We start from the raw sequence: 22,447 nt of genomic DNA, 5'->3' as shown, positions 1-22,447 counted from the left end.
CAGAACTGACTCACCGTTGGGCCCCGCACCCTTGAATTTTTTATTTAAAAAAATAATAATCTGAAAATAGGGGCCCACAAGGGTGCGAGGCCCACCGGGAAACGCCCGCTATGCCAGACGGTCTGTCCAGCCCTGTATCCAAGGAAGAGCTGCGGAGGCGCACATGACTCCCTGCCCCTCTCACTCTCTTCCCGACCTGCCTGGGGACTTAGTTCTGTCTGCATAGTTCATGCTAGGGCTGAGTTAAGAACGGTGACTTTATGGCTGGCACTCGTGTGTGCGTGTGTGTGTGTGTGTGTGTGTGTGTGTGTGTGTGTGTGTGTGTGTGTGTGTGTGTGTGTGTGTGTGTGTGTGTGTGTGTGTGCATCATTTCTGGGTGTAGGTATGTCTGTGTTTGTGTGTGTGTGTGTGTGTGTGGGTGGGGGTGTTATATTATGTTGAGAGGGGAGGTCATGGATGATGAAACACGTGATGTTATGTATATACTCCTGATTTTTTTGGGGGGGGGGGGGGTGTCAGGAATCTGATAACTAAGTATCAGCTCTGTTGTCGGTAGCACTTCACAATAACCTTCCGCTATAAATAGTTAACAAATAGTTAACTAATGGCTTACTGTACATTTTATAGTAAGTAATATATTAAGTAAAATAATGTGTTAATAGTTTATAAGTGTCTTATTATGCTGAAGTTATTGTTAATATTGTAATAAATTAATAATTAAAATATTTTAAATAATATTTTAAGTAACTTATTATGTTCTATAAATGATTATGTTCTATAAATGATTAGTGATGATAAATTATTAATACATGTATTTTAATGACTTTGTAAGTGTTTAGTATGTAACTACAAATGTACAGTAAACCATTAGTTAACTATTAGTTAACTATTAGTTAACTATTTGTGTGGAAGGTTATTGTGAATGCCCGGTGTGAGGATGGACCCAGAATTCGGTCTCCATTACACAGTATGGGGGCCTTTCAGATGATTTTCTCCAAGGCCTGGCCAAAGCTGTCAGCGACCCTGTGTGTGTTTGTGTGTGTGTGTGTGTGTGTGTGTGTGTGTGTGTGTGTGTGTGTGTGTGTAGTAGATAGGGGAGTAAATCACAGCCCCCATGATGATACGATTCAATATCGATATCTTATTATTCGATGCGATACGATTCGATTATTTTGCATACTTACGAATGCCCCACGATACGATGCGATTCGATTCAATCATCAGAATATATTGTGATATATCGATACATTTCGATATTATTTAGACCACTAGTAGTAGAGTAGAGTACTTTTATTAATCCCGAGGGAAATTAAGGTGTCTGACAGCTTACAAAAATACACAGATACACACATTCATGAAGACATAATTCAGATTATTGCACATTGCAGTAAACATATAGCACAAAATGACCTTGAATGGGCCGATATCGGGCCGATATTTGCATTTTTTAAGTGTATCGGTATCGGTTTGGCCGATACGCAATATTTATTATTTTATGTCATTCAGGGTTTTTTTTAAAGCACCAAGACACTTTATTTTTGTATTACTTGATTGTTAGAGTGGGTGTTTAAATGTTACAAGTTCTACCACAATTTGATAATGTTAAAGGAATGTTTATCTTTAACTTGACACCTGGAATATTTGTCATTTTTTAACCTTTTTTTAACCCATATCGGCCCCAAATATCGGGAATCGGATATTGGGTATCGGCCAAGGGTGATGAAAAAAAAATTGGTATGGCAACGGCCATTAAAAAACCTGTATCGGTCGACCCCTAGTACATAGGGTTTAATATGATATCAGGCCACCTGTTGCATCCAGCAAGGCGGTCCACAAGGTTGAGGAGTAGAGGAATTTTTGACCAGCCTTCCAAAAGAGCATTGGTGAGGTCAGGTCACACACTGATGTTGGTTTGAGCAGGTCTGGCTCTCAGTCCCGGTCCTCAGTCCTAAAGGTGTTCTGTTGGATTCAGGTTAGGAGTCTGTGCAGCAGGGCTTGACATTGGCACCGGCCAACAGGCCAAAAATGTAGGTAAAACCTGGCAATGACTACTTCACTCTCACTCGCCACTTTAACAGGTAACTAATTCCTGGGTGTGACATATCTCAGTAACCTATATTCTGTTTATGCCACTTGTGCTATTTTTAAGTTCAAGGCAGATCCTTCAGATTCACTGACAAATATAGTATATGTATGGACAGCTGGCTTCTACTGTGTTCCATTCAATGGTTTTGAAGCGTCTGCAATTGATCTGCGAGAATACTTCCTCACAAATGTTCAGAAGTGCACTTAGCAATGCTGAGAACAAGCGCTGATAGGCCAACACTGCCCGCTTGTTGCGTTTGACTGTCTATCAAAAGAATTCTAAAATAATTCTAACTGTCAATCAACAGTTAACTAACAATGCTCCTTGGTCATTTAAACTATTTAATAGCTCTCTAAAATAAAGGGCCAGGCCAAAAAAAAACATTTCTGTTGTTTGAAAGGGACGGGACACTACCATTTGAACGAAACAGAGCCGACTCAGAAGGGAGGAATTTCAAACATTACATTAGAGATGCACTGGATCCTGATTTTTAGGATCCTGCCGGATACCGGATCCACTGCTTAAGATCCTGCCGGATCCGGAACCGGATCCTACGAAAGGGTTGAAACACATAGCCTACTCGCACATGTGGGCCCTTTTTATTACATTGGCGCAAACTATTTTTAAGACTCATTGGCTTACTGCCACACTGCCTTTAACGGCCGCTTCCAAACGGCTTTCTCTCCATGCAGCGATTGGGGTTGTGAAAGACTGACCGAAAAGCCTAGGCTACGTAAAAAGTATAGATGCCCCAGATCCTGATTTTTAGGTAACTGCCGGATACCGGATCCACTACTTAAAGGGACACTGTGCAGGAAATGGTCAAAAAAGGTACTGCAACTATGCTGCTTATTGAAATTGGGCTGCCTATTGCCAAATTTGATCTTTACATGAAAGTTTACTAAGTATTAAACAAATATTTTCTAGTATGGTCCAAGTACAGTCATTTTTGCAGCTAAAAATTGATATTTTTGGAAATTCAAAATGGGGGACCATGGAGAAGATCCCCCTTTTCATGTATGAAAAGTGCAATTTTTCCAGTCATAATGAGTACTTAGAATTTGAAAAATAAACAACTAAAAATCTCACACAGTGTCCCTTTAAGATCCTGCTGGATCCGTATCCTGTGAAAAACCCTATTATCCTGCCGGATCCGGAACCGGATCTTGGATCCTGTGCATCTCTATTACAATTGATAAATTGTTTCAAGTCTCCCATTGAGATGCATGAGGAAAAGCGCTCTACTTCTTTGTTCCATCCCAAAATTGTCTCATATTCCGCCCCCAGCCGCTGTATCACTTATGAATCAAACAAATGGGTCAGTGTTCAGATAAGTGCTGAGATTCTATTTGTCTGATATTGATTCATTTAACACACTATGCCCACAGCACTGATTGTTTTGTTTTATCACTTAACTTTGGCTAGTAGAAAGTCTGAATGGTTAATGACTCTGGAAAACCAGTGAGCAAAAACTTAATGTCTAGCCTTGTGCAGGCCAGTTGAATTCATCCATACCAAACTCTGTCATCCATGTCTTTATGGACCTTGCTTTGTGCACTGGTGCACAGTCATGTTGGAAGAGGGGGTCGCTCCAAACTGTTCCACAAGGTGGGAGCATGGAATTGTCCAATGGACCTGTTTTGGTATCCTGAAGAATTAAAAGTTCCTTTCACTGGAAGGGCTCAAGCTCACCTCCAGAAAAACAACCCCACACCACAATTCCTCCTCCATCAAATTTCACACTCATCACAATTCAGTATGAACTTACTGTTTTACTGGCAACCTTCAAACTCAAGATTCCCAGATGGAAAGGTGTTATACCTCACTCCAGAGAATGCATCTCCACTGCTCTTGAGTCCAGTCAAGAGTGAACGGTTGGGCAGGATGTCAGACTTGTAGCCCAAAGGTTGCCGGTCCGACTCCCAACCTGGCATTTGGTGGGGGGAGTAATTAACCAGTGCTTTACCCTATCCTCCTTCATGACTGAGATACCCTGAGCGTAGTACCGACCCACTGCACTGCTCCCTTGGGGCGCCTTTTGGGGTTGCCCCCTTGCATGGTGAGGCATACATTTTATTATGTGCAGTGAGCACTGTGTGCTGTGTCACAAAGATAAAGAAGAATGATAAAGAAATGGCACTGTAATGAAAGGCGTAGCAACACATTTGGAGTACTTCGACTTTGACGCATTGGTATCTTCACTGCTAGTCCTCTCCCACGAAGGGAGAGGGGCAGGGGGGAATGGGGAACTAGGGCTGCGTTCGAATCGGGAAAGGTAGCTGTCCTTCCAGCGAGCTAACTGGACATTGAGTCATCAAGTGTGATTCGAAACAAAAATTGCTTTATTTCCTCCCTTGGCAGTTCACTGCATTTGTTGGCATAATGGGGATATGTTGAGGGCAACATCAGATGCTGACTTGGTGCTGCCTTATACCCAAAATGCTGTGCGCCACCTCCCTCTCAAACAGGAAGCTGAAAACAAACATGGCTACCACCTAAGCTAATACTTTATAATGCTCTTTATTCTGACACTTATGTACTCTTAGATAATGAGAATCGAAGGGATAAATCAATATTGTAGTATCTAAATATGTGTTCGCTAGATCTATTTATAGCCTATTTTACAAATCCACCATCTGGTGGCCTTTCACTGCTCAAATAGCCTACGTAAGCTAAGCGCTAAAATGATGAACGTAACTCCAGCCATAGAATCGCTGTAACATCAAATGCGCAGGGCAGTGCACTCGTTAGTGCCGTCAACCGCGTAACGACCGCCTCATCAGCTAAATTCACATAGGGGCAGGGTGTGATTTGTAGGGGGGGGATGGGGAGGATTGTCCCCCCTTCTGGTCTTGACATCGCCAATTTTTCTACATGATTTTATCACAGTTCAATGTAATTCCATTGATATTGCGTACAATCTGAAACATATCCCCCCTTCTGGTTTTCCGACAAATTGCACCCTGCATAGGGGCCTATCTGATCAGAGACCTGTTTATGTAGGAGGGGAGTCATCGAGCCACTGCCTTCCCATCTGAATGCATCCTAGAAGTGAAGATATCAATGTGTCGTATGATTAGGTTCTTCAAGTGACTAATAATATTTACCAAGTTCCTGAAGAGTACACTTTCGTTGTCACTTTGTAGAAAATGATATACAGAAAAAGGCTGTGAACACCCCAAATAAACTTGTTTATTGGAAAGTTTGTTGTGACATTTTCCCTTAGCCTCTGATAGACTACAGACAACAGAGGCACACACTGGAGGTCAATAACTGTTTTGTTTAATGCACATTAATCCTTATTATTCTTTCAAAAGACACAACACCTAGACATGGGGTGTCAAACTTCAATTGGAGGCCAAAATTAAAAACTGGGATAATCACCAGCAAAATGTAAAAAATAAAAAGATGAAAAAATGACCTTAAATGTGAGGTAGGACACCCTCCCCACTGCCATGGCAACCAGCAAAAAATAGCCTAAAGCTTGTCACAAAAGCACCAGCGAACTGGACAAAGACAAGAGCAGTGACATTTGTCAAGAAGAGGACGGACGATCAAGTCAAATCTGGGCCAGCAATCAGCAAGTGAAACTGCACCAACATGATCATTCCTTATGCTGGTAGTTCTAAAAATGGCATTTGCACCGCAGTAAAGTAGATCACAGGTAAGACTTTTTTAACCTCTGCCATCACCTCATGTCAGACACACACAGAGCTTACCCCCATTTTTGTGAAACTGTTGTCTCAATTACTGTTTCTATTCATTGATATGCTAAGGCTTTGTGTATATTTTCGCATTTCCACTGCATTGATGGGTAGTAATTGGAATGCATTTTGGGAGACACAAGTTTGTTGTCAACACAAACTTGTATCATTGCAGACATGTAATTGTGCAAAAGCCCAATGAGGTCACATTTAGAGTTTGACATCCCTTATCTAGGCAAGCATATAAATAAGAATTAAAGTGTAATAGTTTAATAATAAAACAGGACACATGTAAAAATACAGTAATTAATTTAAAATTAAAAGTTAAATCATTAAAAGACAGCTTTCAAGAACAGCTTTGTCTTAAGTCTAAATTTAAAACAATCAAGTATAGGTCATGTTTAAATATCATCTGGAAGTTGAATCCAAGTGTTGACATCGCAGGTTCATCACACAGGATTACAATGAAGATCACTGCAGATTGGCCCGCCGACAGGCCTATTTACTCTTATGAAAACACTCAACTACATTATAACAACACAGCCATGACAATGCAAGAATAACAGATTAAGACTTGTTCATTACCATTTCGGTGACAAGTTTATAACAGAGGTTCTCACTCTTTACTTTTTGTTGCTTATTTACTTTCATTCTCATTCTCTGCCTCATTTAAAATAATTCAGAATGTTTCCAGAGTAAGATTGTGGAACAGTAGCCCTATCTGTAACACCTTGCAAAAGGTGTGGTAGCTCATTGCATTAACTTTATATACAGTGCCATCACATATACTTCTCTTCATTGGCCTAGACCAAAATGTGGATACATAGCCTGTCCTGGGCATCAGTGACTCAACAACAGGAGCAAGGTGAAGAGCAGCATGAGAGGGGAACATGCCATCTTGGTAGAGAAGCACAAAATGCTGTCACAGCTGGAACAAACAAACCATGAATTACTCTGTTAGTCATTACTATTCTTATTAACAATATTAATATTATTATTACAAACAATATGGGCATACAGTACATAAATGTCTAAATAGAAAATATTTCAATATGAACAGATCTGCCATGAATGTGGCTTACAATTACATAAGAGTCTCGGAAATATATTGGTATGTCTGCGTCCTTTTTTCCCCCCCAACACAGTTCTGCCATGACATAGCGCCTGACACGTTTTGATTGAATGCATAACCCATTTGCTGCCACCCCACCCGCACACAGATTGAATTGCTTGAAGAAACGTCGCAAGTAAAATGCTGCTCATGTGAACAGTGTGCGGGAGCCTTCTTGTCCCACCCAGGGTCGGATTAACGCACAGGCTAGATATGGCTGCAGCCTAGGGGCCCCCATCTGCCAGGGGGCCCCTGATTGGCCAGAAGTGAAAAAATACAGAATTTTGACCCAATGCAAAATTGAAAAATGTATCTATTGTGTTCCGTCCAGTTGGTAGACAAGTTGCCCTCAATTCCTAGCTCATAATTACGACATTGTCTATGTAATTTTCCTGTAAAATTAGCCTTTAAGGGGGCCCCACAACAACCTGTAGCCTAGGGGCCCCAGGCAATGTTAATCCGGCCCTGGTCCCATCCCGACGCACAGACAGCATTAGCCTCTGCAGTTCACAGTTCACGCTGTTCACAAAACTACAATGCCTACAGTAAATAAAACATTTTTTGTCCTGACAGGTTGGAATTAGGAATCATTATGGGTTTTATGGTTAAAAAGGGTGGTGGCAACAATGACCGTTTAGTTTTGGTCATGCTAAAAAATGCTATCGTTGAAAACAACGAAGCAAAACAACAAGTCTTTTTTACAAATCCACCATCTGGCGGCCTTTCACTGCTCAAATAGCCTACGTAAGCTAAGCGCTGAAATGGTGAACGTAATTCCAGCCATAGAATCGCTGTAACATCAAATGTGCAGGGCAGTGCACTCATTAGTGCCGTTCAACCGCTTAACATTTAGTTTTGGTCATGCTAAAAAATGCTATCGTTGAAAACAACGAAGCAAAACAACACATCTATACACACTGGTTAGGGTTAGGAAATCTTTTGGTATAGGCACAGTTTTTGGTGTTTGTTTTCTTGGTTGGTTAGTTGGTACTGACAAAAGTAAAACAAATTAAATACATAGATGCTGACTAGTTAGATTTAGGGATGTTTTGCTTACTACCCCGGATGGGACATTTTTCTTTCTGCTGCAAAGAAGGTGGCAAATGGGTTAGGCACAGTGTTAATTTTGACAGGAATTTTTTATTTTGTTTTAGTTTCTTGACGAAAATGTAATTTTAGTTTTAGTCACAATTTAGTCATCTAAATCATTTTTGTTTTAGTCGACTAAAATTCATACAATTTTAGTCGACGAAATCTAAAATAATTTTAGTCAACTAAAATATTACATTAATTTCCTCTTGTCTACACTTCTCTATAAAATTGTCAAACTAAAACACCATTTGGGGAAATCAATGATTAAAATGACATATTGAAATCATAAAATATTGTCAAAAACTGCCAGAGCGTCTTATAAGCCAGTGCGCCCAATCATGGCCGCAACACTAAATCTCTGTCAATATTTTAGAACGACTTCGGGGGAAAACGGGACTGCACGTTATGAAAAAATAGGCTACTTTTGGGTACCAGTAATCAAGAGCGTCGCGGGGTACAGCTAGGTTACTGTATGCAAGCGTTACAATGGCACCTGTTGGAAGACGTCTCGCTCTCTCTCTCCCTCTCTCTCTCTCTCTCTCTCTCTCTCTCTCTCTCTCTCTCTCCCTCTCTCTCGTGCGTGTTTTGCAAGCTGTTGCATATTATTTGCGTGATGCAAAGTTGTGATGGCATAGGCCTAGGCGCTCTCGTTGACATGGTTGTGTGCATGGTTGCATGCATTCGCAAGTCGTTATTGCAATAAGCATGCATGTGAAAGCGTGGAAGGGCCGTTCACTTCCTATTTCAGTGTCCTTGACTGAAACAAGTCGCAAAACTCTGAACTTCCAAATCCTTTGCGATCGACACTAAAGTGATTCTTATCGGAAGGCTTGTGCCTACGCATAGATCCTTAAATTACAAACATTAGCGAACATTGAAAAAAGATCAGACAACGACCGTCGGGTAGCTGTTCATTAAAGCGACAGGGAGTGGAGAAGTTCAGCAAAAATACATCATTAGAGAAAGATGTTTGCTACTGTGCGACAGCACCACCACTATTTCATGACTGCATAAACTTCTTCGTCATGGATAAATGGGCTATAATACTTGCGACTTGCGAAATAGCAGGCAATTCTTTTTCAATATTTCAGTGACATATTAACAAAAATGCTTCCTATTGGTTTTCGTCTCCGTTGGTATTGTAGTCACATTTTGTTGTTGTTGACGAAAATATAAATCAATATCGTTATATTTTTCGTACAAACGCATGCTGTTTTTTCCGTCATCATTTTATTGTCGTCAGGGGAAAATCGTTAACGTTAATTATGACGAAAATATTTCGTCAAGAAATTAACACTGGTTAGGCATCATAGTCAATCAAAACATTGCATTGCGTTGGGAAAAGAAAACACACTGTATGTCCAGCTATGTAATAAGCAATTTACAAAAATGAAAAATTACACAATTCATTACTGTTATCAAAATACATTTAAGTGGCAATAATTGTGTACATCCTATGTGTTTTGAATGATTACATTTAATTTTGAAGTGTCTTTTAACAAAACAAATGCTCAAATTACTATGCGTTTCAAAATGAAAAATTAGAACTTGGAGCTGTGACTTACCCGCCTTCCTTATCAGGGTCCTCGGTGGGTGGCTCGGTAGTGTTAGTGGTCATTGTGCATGGAGTGATGGCAGGAGAAATAGAGGTAGTTGTGGTGATTGGAGTGGTGGTAATGGTGGTTGGAGTGGTAGTTGTGGTGGTTGGAGTGGTAATGGGAGTTGTTGGAGTGGTGGTAGTGGTGGTTGGAGTGGTAGTAGTGGTGGTAGTGGTAGTAGTGGTGGTTGGAGTGGTAGTAGTGGTGGTTGGAGTGGTAGTTGTGGTTGTTGGAGTGGTAGTAGTGGTGGTTGGAGTGGTAGTAGTGGTGGTTGGAGTGGTGGTTGGGGTGGTAGTAGTGGTGGTTGGAGTGGTGGTAGTGGTGGTTGGAGTGGTAGTAGTGGTGGTTGGAGTGGTAGTAGTGGTGGTAGTGGTGGTTGGAGTGGTAGTAGTGGTGGTTGGAGTGGTGGTTGGAGTGGTAGTAGTGGTGGTTGGAGTGGTGGTTGGGGTGGTAGTAGTGGTGGTTGGAGTGGTAGTAGTGGTGGTTGGAGTGGTCGTCGAGGTGGTTGGAGTGGTTGTCGAGGTGGTTGTAGTGGTTGTAGTGGTGGTTGGGGTGGTAGTAGTGGTGGTAGGAGTGGTTGTCGAGGTGGTTGGGGTGGTTGCAGTGGTGGTAGTAGTGGTGGTTGGAGTGGTAGTTGTGGTTGTTGGAGTGGTAGTAGTGGTGGTAGTGGTGGTTGGAGTGGTTGTTGTGGTGGTTGGGGTGGTGGTAGTGGTGGTAGTAGTGGTTGTTGGAGTAGTTGTAGTGGTGGTTGGGGTTGTAGTAGTGGTGGTTGGAGTGGTAGTAGTAGTGGTTGTGGTGGTAGTAGTGGTGGTTGTTGGGGTTGTAGTAGTGGTGGTTGGAGTGGTTGTAGTGGTGGTTGGGGTGGTTGTAGTGGTGGTTGTTGGGGTTGTAGTAGTGGTGGTTGGAGTGGTTGTAGTGGTGGTTGGGGTGGTAGTAGTGGTGGTTGGAGTGGTTGTAGTGGTGGTTGGGGTGGTTGTAGTGGTGGTTACTGGGGTTGTAGTAGTGGTGGTTGGAGTGGTTGTAGTGGTGGTTGGGGTGGTGGTTGTGGTGGTTGTGGTGGTAGTAGTGGTGGTTGGGGTGGTTGTAGTGGTGGTTGGGGTGGTAGTAGTGGTGGTTGGAGTGGTTGTAGTGGTGGTTGGGGTGGTAGTAGTGGTGGTTGGGGTTGTAGTAGTGGTGGTTGGAGTGGTTGTAGTGGTGGTTGTAGTGGTTGTAGTGGTGGTTGGAGTGGTTGTAGTGGTGGTTGGAGTGGTTGTAGTGGTGGTTGGGGTGGTTGTAGTGGTGGTTGGGGTGGTGGTAGTGGTTGTTGGGGTTGTAGTAGTGGTTGTTGGAGTGGTAGTAGTAGTGGTAGCAGTGGTTGTCGAGGTGGTTGAAGTGGTAGTAGTGGTGGTTGGGGTGGTTGTAGTGGTGGTAGTAGTGGTGGTTGGAGTGGTTGTAGTGGTGGTTGGGGTGGTTGTAGTGGTGGTTGGAGTAGTTGTAGTGGTGGTTGGGGTTGTAGTAGTGGTGGTTGGAGTGGTTGTAGTGGTGGTTGGAGTGGTAGTAGTGGTGGTTGTTGGGGTTGTAGTAGTGGTGGTTGGAGTGGTTGTAGTGGTGGTTGGGGTGGTTGTAGTGGTGGTTGTAGTGGTAGTAGTGGTAGTAGTAGTTAGGGTTGTAGTGGTGGTTGGATTGGTTGTAGTGGTGGTTGGGGTGGTTGTAGTGGTGGTTGTAGTGGTGGTAGTAGTGGTGGTTGGAGTGGTTGTAGTGGTGGTTGGAGTGGTTGTAGTGGTGGTTGGAGTGGTGGTTGGGGTGGTTGTAGTGGTGGTAGTAGTGGTGGTTGGAGTGGTTGGGGTGGTAGTAGTGGTGGTTGGAGTGGTTGTAGTGGTGGTTGTAGTGGTTGTAGTGGTGGTTGGGGTGGTAGTAGTGGTGGTTGGAGTGGTTGTCGAGGTGGTTGTATGAGTGGTAGTAGTGGTTGTTGGAGTGGTTGAGGTGGTGGTTGGAGTGGTTGTAGTGGTGGTTGGGGTGGTTGTAGTGGTGGTTGTAGTGGTTGTGGTGGTGGTTGGGGTGGTAGTAGTGGTGGTAGTGGTGGTTGGGGTGGTAGTAGTGGTGGTTGGAGTGGTTGTAGTGGTGGTTGGGGTGGTTGTAGTGGTGGTTGGAGTGGTTGTAGTGGTGGTTGGGGTGGTTGTAGTGGTGGTAGTAGTGGTGGTTGGAGTGGTTGTAGTGGTGGTTGGAGTGGTTGTAGTGGTGGTTGGGGTGGTAGTAGTGGTGGTTGGGGTGGTAGTAGTGGTGGTTGGGGTGGTAGTAGTGGTGGTTGGAGTGGTTGTAGTGGTGGTTGGAGTGGTTGTAGTGGTGGTTGGAGTGGTTGTAGTGGTGGTTGGGGTGGTTGTAGTGGTGGTTGGGGTGGTTGTAGTGGTGGTAGTAGTGGTGGTTGGAGTGGTTGTAGTGGTTGTGGTGGTGGTTGTGGTGGTAGTAGTGGTGGTTGGGGTGGTAGTAGTGGTGGTTGGAGTGGTTGTAGTGGTGGTTGGAGTGGTTGTAGTGGTGGTTGGGGTGGTTGTAGTGGTGGTTGGGGTGGTTGTAGTGGTGGTTGGGGTGGTTGTAGTGGTGGTTGGAGTGGTTGTAGTGGTGGTTGGAGTGGTTGTAGTGGTGGTTGGGGTGGTTGTAGTGGTGGTTGGGGTGGTGGTAGTGGTTGTTGGGGTTGTAGTAGTGGTGGTTGGAGTAGTTGTAGTGGTGGTTGGGGTGGTGGTAGTGGTGGTAGTAGTGGTTGTTGGAGTAGTTGTAGTGGTGGTTGGGGTTGTAGTAGTGGTGGTTGGAGTGGTAGTAGTAGTGGTTGTGGTGGTAGTAGTGGTGGTTGTTGGGGTTGTAGTGGTGGTTGGGGTGGTTGTAGTGGTGGTTGGAGTGGTAGTAGTGGTGGTTGGAGTGGTTGTAGTGGTGGTTGGGGTGGTAGTAGTGGTGGTTGGAGTGGTTGTAGTGGTGGTTGGGGTGGTTGTGGTTGTAGTGGTGGTTGGGGTGGTGGTAGTGGTTGTTGGGGTTGTAGTAGTGGTGGTTGTGGTAGTGGTGGGGGTGGTTGTAGTGGTGGTTGTGGTGGTAGTAGTGGTGGTTGGAGTGGTTGTAGTGGTGGTTGGAGTGGTAGTAGTGGTGGTTGGAGTGGTTGTAGTGGTGGTTGGGGTGGTAGTAGTGGTGGTTGGGGTGGTAGTAGTGGTGGTTGGAGTGGTTGTAGTGGTGGTTGGGGTGGTTGTAGTGGTGGTTACTGGGGTTGTAGTAGTGGTGGTTGGAGTGGTTGTAGTGGTGGTTGGGGTGGTGGTTGTGGTGGTAGTAGTGGTGGTTGGGGTGGTTGTAGTGGTGGTTGGGGTTGTAGTAGTGGTGGTTGGAGTGGTTGTAGTGGTGGTTGTGGTGGTAGTAGTGGTGGTTGGAGTGGTTGTAGTGGTGGTTGGGGTGGTAGTAGTGGTGGTTGGAGTGGTAGTAGTGGTGGTTGGAGTGGTGGTTGTTGTGGTTGGGGTGGTAGTAGTGGTGGTTGGAGTGGTTGTAGTGGTGGTAGTAGTGGTGGTTGGAGTGGTTGGAGTGGTTGTCGAGGTGGTTGTAGTGGTTGTACTGGTGGTTGGGGTGGTTGTAGTGGTGGTTGGAGTGGTCGTCGAGGTGGTTGGAGTGGTTGTCGAGGTGGTTGTAGTGGTGGTTGGGGTGGTAGTAGTGGTGGTAGGAGTGGTAGTAGTTGTGGTTGTTGGAGTGGTAGTAGTGGTGGTTGGAGTGGTTGTAGTGGTGGTTGGAGTGGTTGTAGTTGTTGGAGTGGTAGTAGAAGTGGTTGGAGTGGTAGTTGTGGTTGTTGGAGTGGTAGTAGTTGTGGTTGGAGTGGTTGTCGAGGTGGTTGGAGTGGTTGTACTGGTGGTTGGGGTGGTAGTAGTGGTGGTAGTGGTGGTTGGAGTGGTCGTCGAGGTGGTTGGAGTGGTTGTCGAGGTGGTTGTAGTGGTTGTAGTGGTGGTTGGGGTGGTAGTAGTGGTGGTAGGAGTGGTAGTTGTGGTTGTTGGAGTGGTAGTAGAGGTGGTTGGAGTGGTTGGAGTGGTAGTGGTGGTAGTGGTAGTGGTGGTTGGGGGTTGTAGTAGTGGTGGTTGGAGTGGTAGTAGTGGTGGTTGGAGTGGTGGTAGTAGTGGTGGTTGTAGTGGTGGTTGGAGTGGTAGTAGTGGTGGTTGGAGTGGTTGTAGTGGTGGTTGGGGTGGTTGTAGTGGTGGTAGTGGTGGTTGGGGTGGTAGTAGTGGTGGTTGGAGTGGTTGTAGTGGTGGTTGGAGTGGTAGTAGTGGTGGTTGGAGTGGTAGTTGTTGTGGTAGTAGTGGTGGTTGGAGTGGTAGTAGTGGTGGTGGTGGTGGTGGTGGTGGTGGTTGGAGTGGTTGTAGTGGTGGTTGGAGTGGTTGTAGTGGTGGTTGTAGTGGTTGTAGTGGTGGTTGGAGTGGTTGTAGTGGTGGTTGGGGTGGTAGTAGTGGTGGTTGTAGTGGTGGTTGGAGTGGTTGTAGTGGTGGTTGGGGTGGTTGTAGTGGTGGTTGGGGTGGTTGTAGTGGTGGTTGGGGTGGTAGTAGTGGTTGTTGGAGTGGTAGTAGTGGTGGTTGGAGTAGTTGTAGTGGTGGTTGGGGTGGTGGTTGTGGTGGTAGTAGTGGTGGTTGGAGTGGTTGTAGTGGTGGTTGGGGTGGTGGTAGTGGTTGTTGGGGTTGTAGTAGTGGTGGTTGGAGTAGTTGTAGTGGTGGTTGGGGTGGTGGTTGTGGTGGTAGTAGTGGTGGTTGGAGTGGTTGTAGTGGTGGTTGGGGTGGTAGTAGTGGTTGTTGGAGTAGTTGTAGTGGTGGTTGGGGTTGTAGTAGTGGTGGTTGTAGTGGTGGTTGGAGTGGTAGTAGTGGTGGTTGGAGTGGTAGTAGTGGTGGTAGTTGTTGTAGTTGGAGTGGTAGTAGTGGTGGTTGGAGTTGTTGTTGAGGTGGTTGGAGTGGTAGTAGTTGTGGTTGTTGGAGTGGTAGTAGTGGTGGTTGGAGTTGTTGTCGAAGTGGTTGTAGTGGTGGTTGGGGTGGTAGTAGTGGTGGTAGGAGTGGTTGTCGAGGTGGTTGGGGTGGTAGTAGTGGTGGTTGTTGGAGTGGTAGTAGTGGTGGTAGTAGTGGTGGTTGGAGTGGTAGTAGTGGTGGTTGGGGTGGTTGTTGGAGTGGTAGTAGTGGTGGTTGGAGTGGTAGTAGTGGTGGTTGGAGTGGTTGTAGTGGTGGTTGGAGTGGTAGTAGTGGTTGTAGTGGTGGCTGGGGTGGTGGTTGTGGTGGTAGTAGTGGTGGTTGGGGTGGTAGTAGTGGTGGTTGGAGTGGTTGTAGTGGTGGTTGTTGGGGTGGTAGTAGTGGTGGTTGGAGTGGTTGTAGTGGTGGTAGTAGTGGTGGTTGGGGTGGTGGTTGGAGTGGTTGTAGTGGTGGTTGGAGTGGTTGTAGTGGTGGTTGGAGTGGTTGTAGTGGTGGTTGGGGTGGTAGTAGTGGTGGTTGGGGTGGAAGTAGCGGTGGTGGGAATGGTTGTAGTGATGGTTGGGGTGGTAGTAGTGGTGGTTGGAGTGGTTGTCGAGGTGGTTGGAGTGGTAGTAGTGGTGGTTGGAGTGGTAGTAGTTGTGGTAGTAGTGGTGGTTGGAGTGGTAGTTGTGGTTGTTGGAGTGGTAGTAGTGGTGGTTGGGGTGGTTGTTGGAGTGGTAGTAGTGGTGGTTGGAGTGGTAGTTGTGGTTGTTGGAGTGGCTGTTGAGGTGGTTGGAGTGGTTGTAGTTGTTGTTGTTGGAGTGGTAGTAGTGGTGGTTGGAGTGGTTGGAGTGGTTTGAGTGGTTGTCGAGGTGGTTGTACTGGTGGTTGGAGTGGTAGTAGTGGTGGTTGGAGTGGTAGTTGTGGTTGTTGGAGTGGTTGAGGTGGTGGTTGGAGTGGTTGTCGATGTGGTTGTAGTGGTGGTTGGGGTGGTAGTAGTGGTGCTTGGAGTGGTTGTAGTGGTGGTTGGAGTGGTTGTAGTGGTGGTTGGGGTGGTAGTAGTGGTGGTTGGGGTGGTTGTAGTGGTGGTTGGGGTGGTAGTAGTGGTGGTTGGAGTGGTTGTAGTGGTGGTTGGGGTGGTTGTAGTGGTGGTTGGAGTGGTTGTAGTGGTGGTTGGAGTGGTTGTAGTGGTAGTAGTGGTGGTTGGGGTGGTTGTAGTGGTGGTTGGGGTGGTTGTAGTGGTGGTTGGAGTGGTTGTAGTGGTGGTTGTAGTGGTGGTTGGGGTGGTTGTAGTGGTGGTTGGGGTGGTGGTAGTGGTTGTTGGGGTTGTAGTAGTGGTGGTTGGAGTGGTTGTAGTGGTGGTTGGGGTGGTGGTTGGAGTGGTTGTAGTGGTGGTTGGAGTGGTTGTAGTGGTGGTTGGGGTGGTGGTTGGAGTAGTTGTAGTGGTGGTTGGGGTTGTAGTAGTGGTGGTTGGAGTGGTTGTAGTGGTGGTTGGGGTGGTAGTAGTGGTGGTTGGAGTGGTAGTAGTGGTGGTTGTTGGGGTTGTAGTAGTGGTGGTTGGAGTGGTTGTAGTGGTGGTTGGGGTGGTTGTAGTGGTGGTTGGAGTGGTAGTAGTGGTAGTAGTGGTGGTTGGAGTGGTTGTAGTGGTGGTTGTAGTGGTTGTAGTGGTGGTTGGAGTGGTTGTCGAGGTGGTTGGAGTGGTTGTAGTGGTGGTTGGAGTGGTAGTAGTGGTAGTAGTGGTGGTTGGAGTGGTTGTAGTGGTGGTTGGAGTGGTTGTAGTGGTGGTTGTAGTGGAGTGGTTAGTGGTGGTTGTGGTAGTAGTGGTGGTTGGAGTGGTAGTAGTGGTGGTTGGAGTGGTAGTAGTGGTGGTTGGAGTGGTGGTAGTTGTGGTTGTTGGAGTGGTAGTAGTGGTGGTTGGGGTGGTGGTAGGAGTGGTTGTCGAGGTGGCTGCAGTGGTGGTTGGGGTGGTAGTAGTTGTGGTTGGAGTGGTAGTTGAGGTGGTAGGAGTGGTAGTAGTGGTGGTTGGAGTTGTTGTCGAGGTGGTTGGAGTGGTAGTAGTGGTGGTAGGAGTGGTGGTTGGAGTGGTAGTTGTAGTTGTTGGAGTGGTAGAAGTGGTGGTTGAAGTTGTTGTCGAAGTGGTTGGAGTGGTTGTAGTGGTGGTAGTAGTGGTGGTTGGAGTGGTTGTCGAGGTGGTTGTAGTGGTTGTACTGGTGGTTGGGGTGGTTGTAGTGGTGGTTGGAGTGGTAGTAGTGGTGGTTGGAGTGGTAGTAGTGGTGGTGGTGGTGGTAGTAGTGGTGGTTGGGGTGGTAGTAGTGGTGGTTGGAGTGGTTGTAGTGGTGGTTGGAGTGGTTGTAGTGGTGGTTGGGGTGGTTGTAGTGGTGGTTGTAGTGGTTGTAGTGGTGGTTGTTGGGGTGGTAGTAGTGGTGGTTGGAGTGGTTGTAGTGGTGGTAGTAGTGGTGGTTGGGGTGGTGGTAGTGGTTGTTGGAGTAGTTGTAGTGGTGGTTTGGGGTTGTAGTAGTGGTGGTTGGAGTGGTAGTAGTGGTTGTGGTGGTAGTAGTGGTGGTTGTTGGGGTTGTAGTGGTGGGGTGGTAGTGGTGGTTGGGGTGGTGGTTGTGTGGTTGTTGGGGTGGTAGTAGTGGTGGTGGTTGGAGTGGTTGTAGTGGTGGTTGGGGTGGTAGTAGTGGTGGTTGTGGTTGGGTGGTTGTAGTGGTGGTTGTGGTGGTGGTTGGAGTGGTTGTAGTGGTGGTTTGTGGTGGTTGTAGTGGTTGTAGTGGTGGTTGGGGTGGTAGTAGTGGTGGTAGTGGTGGTTGGAGTGGTCGTCGAGGTGGTTGTAGTGGTTGTACTGGTGGTTGGGGTGGTAGTAGTGGTGGTTGGAGTGGTGGTAGTTGTGGTTGTTGGAGTGGTGGTTGGGGTGGTAGTAGTGGTGGTTGGAGTGGTGGTAGTGGTGGTTGGAGAGGTAGTAGTGGTGGTTGGAGTGGTAGTAGTTGTGGTTGGAGTGGTGGTTGTTGTGGTAGTAGTGGGGGTTGGTGGTGTAGTGGTGGGTGGTGGTGGTTGGAGTGGTAGTAGTGGTAGTAGTGGTGGTTGGAGTGGTTGTAGTGGTGGTTGGAGTGGTTGTAGTGGTTGTAGTGGTGGTTGGGGTGGTAGTAGTGGTGGTTGTAGTGGTGGTTGGAGTGGTTGTAGTGGTGGTTGGGGTGGTTGTAGTGGTGGTTGTAGTGGTGGTTGGGGTGGTTGTAGTGGTGGTTGGAGTGGTAGTAGTGGTAGTAGTGGTGGTTGGAGTGGTTGTAGTGGTGGTTGTAGTGGTGGTGGTGGTAGTGGTGGTTGGTGGTTGGGGTGGTAGTAGTGGTGGTTGGAGTGGTTGTAGTGGTGTAGTGGGGTGGTTGGTGGTGGTAGTGGTTGGTAGTGGTGGTTGGGGTGGTGGTAGTGGTGGTTGGGGTGGTTGTGTGGTTGGTGGTAGTGGTGGTAGTGGTGGTGGTAGTGGTGGTTGGTGGTTGGAGTGGTTGTAGTGGTGGTTGGGGTGGTTGTAGTGGTGGTTGGGGTTGTAGTAGTGGTGGTTGGAGTGGTTGTAGTGGTGGTTGGAGTGGTAGTAGTGGTGGTTGGGGTGGTAGTAGTGGTGGTTGGAGTGGTAGTAGTGGTGGTTGGGGTGGTAGTAGTGGTGGTTGGAGTGGTTGTAGTGGTGGTTGGAGTAGTTGTAGTGGTGGTTGGGGTGGTGGTTGTGGTGGTAGTAGTGGTTGTAGTGGTGGTTGGAGTGGTTGTAGTGGTGGTTGGGGTGGTAGTAGTGGTGGTTGGAGTGGTTGTAGTGGTGGTTGGAGTGGTTGTAGTGGTGGTTGGGGTGGTTGTAGTGGTGGTTGGGGTGGTGGTAGTGGTTGTTGGGGTTGTAGTAGTGGTGGTTGGAGTAGTTGTAGTGGTGGTTGGGGTGGTGGTTGTGGTGGTAGTAGTGGTGGTTGGAGTGGTTGTAGTGGTGGTTGGAGTGGTAGTAGTGGTGGTTGGAGTGGTTGTAGTGGTGGTTGGGGTGGTAGTAGTGGTTGTTGGAGTAGTTGTAGTGGTGGTTGGGGTTGTAGTAGTGGTGGTTGGAGTGGTTGTAGTGGTGGTTGGAGTGGTAGTAGTAGTGGTTGTGGTGGTAGTAGTGGTGGTTGTTGGGGTTGTAGTAGTGGTGGTTGGAGTGGTTGTAGTGGTGGTTGGGGTGGTTGTAGTGGTGGTTGGGGTGGTAGTAGTGGTGGTTGGAGTGGTAGTAGTGGTAGTAGTGGTGGTTGGAGTGGTAGTAGTGGTGGTTGGAGTGGTTGTAGTGGTGGTTGTAGTGGTTGTAGTGGTGGTTGTTGGGGTTGTAGTAGTGGTGGTTGGAGTGGTTGTAGTGGTGGTTGGGGTGGTAGTAGTGGTGGTTGGAGTGGTTGTAGTGGTGGTTGCAGTGCCGGTGGTTGTGGTGGTGGTGGTGGTGGTGGTTGCGGTGGTGCCGGTGGTTGTGGTGGTGGTGGCGGTGCCGGTGGTGGCGGTGCTGGTGGTAACAGAATTTAGAGTCATTGCATGTTCTTATAGTATTTCAGAAAAATAAAAAATCAAACGCCATAGGCAGTATTCTTTAGATTTAGGTTTGACTCTGTATCTACAGATTTGTTGAATTCCTGACAAAGTCAAATAAAATAGTTTTTTAAATCATTTAATTGGCTTGAATTCATTGAATGGTTCATATATGGAAAGTAGAGCCCTTTGAAAATCCTGGAAAAAAATTAGAACCAGTCAACCTGACACTCTCCAGCTGGTATGTTTCAATTTCGTCTTCAAAATACCACTTGGGTATCGCCCATAAATTACACATTTGTGAGTGATACTCCCTATCGAAAACCCTTGCATGTGATTGGATAAATAATCTGTCATCATTAGACTAAGACAATAATTTAAAAAAGGGCTCATTTAAGGAGTTAAAAGCATTTGAGACAAAGTCAGCAAATAGTCTTATATTGTCAATTTGGGTGTGCTGAATTTCAATCTGCCATATGCGGAGCTCTATCTGGCCACTGTTGACCTCTAGAGGTCATTGAACCTTAACCAGGGAGCTATTTTTTGATGAAGCAGTGCTGCATCAGTGTGCCAAAGTTTGCATGCACTTATAATGGCAGTGTGCATGCGCGCTGCAGAGCAAAAGCAGCACTGCTCCATCAAGAACAAGCCTAAGGATACTTAAGCTAGCAGACATGCCAGCAATGCTTACATGTTGATATGCTAATTTGCCGTTAATATTACATTTGTCACTGTGATTTCATTTTCACTTTGTTAAGCAAGGTTAGCATGCATGCTAACAATTATGCTAATCATGCAAGCAATGCTAAGTAGGCCTTTGCTGAATATGCTAAAAAGTGTGAGCAATGTTACATGGTGGTACATGAAATAGCAAATTACAGTAAATTATACAGTCACGTGCAGCACGCTAAGACACTCTGGGGTACCATCTGCAGGAGACCCGAGTTTGAGTCAGTTTTGGTTCATTTTCATTCACTTCGCTCCCCGAACACAGCAAGATGACTTCACCCACCGTGGCCACTCCCCCAAGCAGCACCGAAGGAATTTTGTTATAGTAACTTCCGCGTTTGAGAGCCTGCGGTTCGGCTGGCCCTGTTGTAGTAGCCAGATGTTTTCATGTTTTTGCGAAGTCAACTCTACTTTTCACGAGTAGCCTTGATAGTAGAAGGACACACTACTAATGACTCTAAATGGCTATCCTGCGATGCTCATGGTCAAAAGCCCCCCTCCCATTCAGAATTTATCCATCAAGACATTCTATCTCGGTCTCTTGCTCACAAAATGCTATGCCTTTCACGGTTTCATTACTTCACTGTAACCTAGACTTAATTTCTCTCACTGCAACCTAGTTCACTAAAGAGGAAAAAGACATACTGTGCATTGTGTTAGAAGCTGTCAATCAAACACAGTGGCCCTCATTTATCAAAGCAGCGTACGATGAGAATCATACGTACGTCGTGCGTACGTTCTTTTTCTACGACCAGTTGGCATTTATCAAATCTCATCGTAAGCGCAGGAAAGATGAAATCCTACGACTGCTCTCAGACGGTGTACGCCGTTTTCAAGTTGGACTTGAGATGACTATGATCACCAACTTCAGCAGCAGTTGTAGCGCAACAACTCATTATCATAAATATGTGGCCTACATAATTACAAAATGTTTTTACATTGTATATATTTTGGCTATAAGCCAACGTCTACCTGTTTGAATTGGTGCACCCTTCCTGAGAGCGCTGCGTTAATTTGGCATAGGAACAAGAGACTTCTAATTTGTGATTTGACGTGATGTGTGAATATTTGTGCAATTCTAGGCCTACAGCCGCGGAATGTGCCTTCAGTCGTGGGATGAATAACCAACGTCCGTTCTTTTTAACAGCTGGGAGTTCATGCGCACATCAATCAATAACCTACAGACAGTAGCCTAATAATCTCCCGGTTGAGTTTCAACGTTTGATCGCACACAACTACTATCCGAATATAGGCTACACCACGTGTGTGTCCTATAACATTTTATAGTCGTCCACTCCATAGGTGGTAAAAGGGCTATCCGGTCGAAGGACTGGAGCGCTGGAGAGAAGCAGGGCGCACATGAGCGCGAGAAGGATGTAGCGCACTGGACATGTACAACTCTCCTTCCCCAACCAATTGTTTGGGCACTGTTTGTTGGCCAGTTTCACGTAGGACCCTTTTCTTGACCTCGTTTACAAAAGATAATCATATTTAATTTTCATATATTTAAATAATATTCATTAAAAATATCTTCATTATGTCTACAGTCAATCAAACATTTCATTGAGGGCTAACCATCATTATTTGGAAATCAACCTCTACCCCTTCCATATTGAGAACCGAAACAGTGTTGACTACTGCTGTTGATTATTTCCACGTGTTATTTTGTTGTCTACCTCGCGTAAAGCCTAATTTCAAGCTGTCAATCAACCAGAAACGTGGATGTTTTAGCCGGTTTGCGTCTCTCCATGTCGCAAACTCAGGGGTGCGGTCTCCTTCCCGCCAGTTTAGAGAAGGTGTGATTATTCTAATTACGATGGTTTTCAGACGCTGGATTTATCAACAGCCGCTCGCTCTTACGATGAGATTGGAGAGGTACACATGTTTAGTAAATCTCACGTGAGCCTCGTCGTACGACAAGATCTGCGCTCATTTCTGCGATGGTTTCTACACAAGTTTGATAAATGAGGGCCAGTGTATGTTGTAATGAAACTCAAGTAGACGTGAGTTCGATAGCCCTCTCACCTCATGCTTGCAAAACTAATCAGAGTCCTGCATGGAGCCCGACCTCCGACGCTCTCCACAACCCAACTGTGAACATGCTCAAAGTCACCCGACGGAGACCCACGACCACCAACGTCCTCCAACTCCCCCAGACGCACCGAGCCAACTCTGTCCCAACTACTCCCGACGCGTGACAATATCCAACTGTCGGGTTGGTGTAGAGACCCCTTTAGTCTCATGGTACATGCAAACCAACGGCGCAGACATCGACAGCACGTCCACAGAACGTGTCCATTATCAGTCTGAAACGGTTACAATGCATGAAAACAAATCATGCCTTGCACACAGGAACGCGGTGTAAGCATGGTGCATGTGGTTGCTCCTTGAAAATAGAACTCGAGTCTATTTTCCTGCGCGGACTGCCGCGTTCAATGCGCAGCTCCCATTGAAAATGAATGGCTGCTACCAGCGGATAGAACGTGGACGTTAACTGTGCAGTGTGAAAGGCAGCCCGTGAACCTCTCGGACTCGCACTGCTCAAGGAGACGTTAAGGAAACGTGCCGTCCCTGTGTGCATGTACCGTAAAAGTGCAATACACACACAACAGGCAGCTACGCACATATACAACACACACACTTTGCGTAGTAGGCTATCTGACGCAAAGGGGCTTAGCTTTTTTCCAATCTATCGT

General features: G+C 46.3%; 3 protein-coding genes across 3 annotated transcripts; all 3 read right to left on the bottom strand.

Moving 5' to 3' along the window:
* Nucleotides 1-11,138: 11,138 nt before the first annotated feature.
* Nucleotides 11,139-11,690, bottom strand: LOC134448414 (integumentary mucin C.1-like; the record flags this gene model as incomplete). The annotated part of the gene is made up of 1 exon (XM_063198090.1): nt 11,139-11,690. A coding segment is annotated over one exon (552 nt), but the record flags the coding sequence as incomplete, so codon positions are not given.
* A 1,080-nt stretch (nt 11,691-12,770) lies between these two features.
* LOC134448413 (uncharacterized) lies at nt 12,771-14,037 on the bottom strand (the record flags this gene model as incomplete). The annotated part of the gene is made up of 2 exons (XM_063198088.1): nt 12,771-13,237; nt 13,911-14,037. Coding segments are annotated over 2 exons (594 nt in total), but the record flags the coding sequence as incomplete, so codon positions are not given.
* A 1,914-nt stretch (nt 14,038-15,951) lies between these two features.
* On the bottom strand, nt 15,952-21,994 carry LOC134449738 (integumentary mucin C.1-like; the record flags this gene model as incomplete). The annotated part of the gene is made up of 2 exons (XM_063199847.1): nt 21,777-21,994; nt 15,952-16,708 (listed from the first exon to the last, which is right to left on the bottom strand). Coding segments are annotated over exons 1-2 (975 nt in total), but the record flags the coding sequence as incomplete, so codon positions are not given.
* Nucleotides 21,995-22,447: the final 453 nt, after the last annotated feature.

The sequence above is a fragment of the Engraulis encrasicolus genome, chromosome 5, assembly GCF_034702125.1.
Source record: "Engraulis encrasicolus isolate BLACKSEA-1 chromosome 5, IST_EnEncr_1.0, whole genome shotgun sequence".
Lineage (NCBI taxonomy): Eukaryota > Metazoa > Chordata > Actinopteri > Clupeiformes > Engraulidae > Engraulis > Engraulis encrasicolus.
Note: the sequence above shows the minus strand (reverse complement) of the source record. Positions and strands in the feature narration are given on the sequence as shown.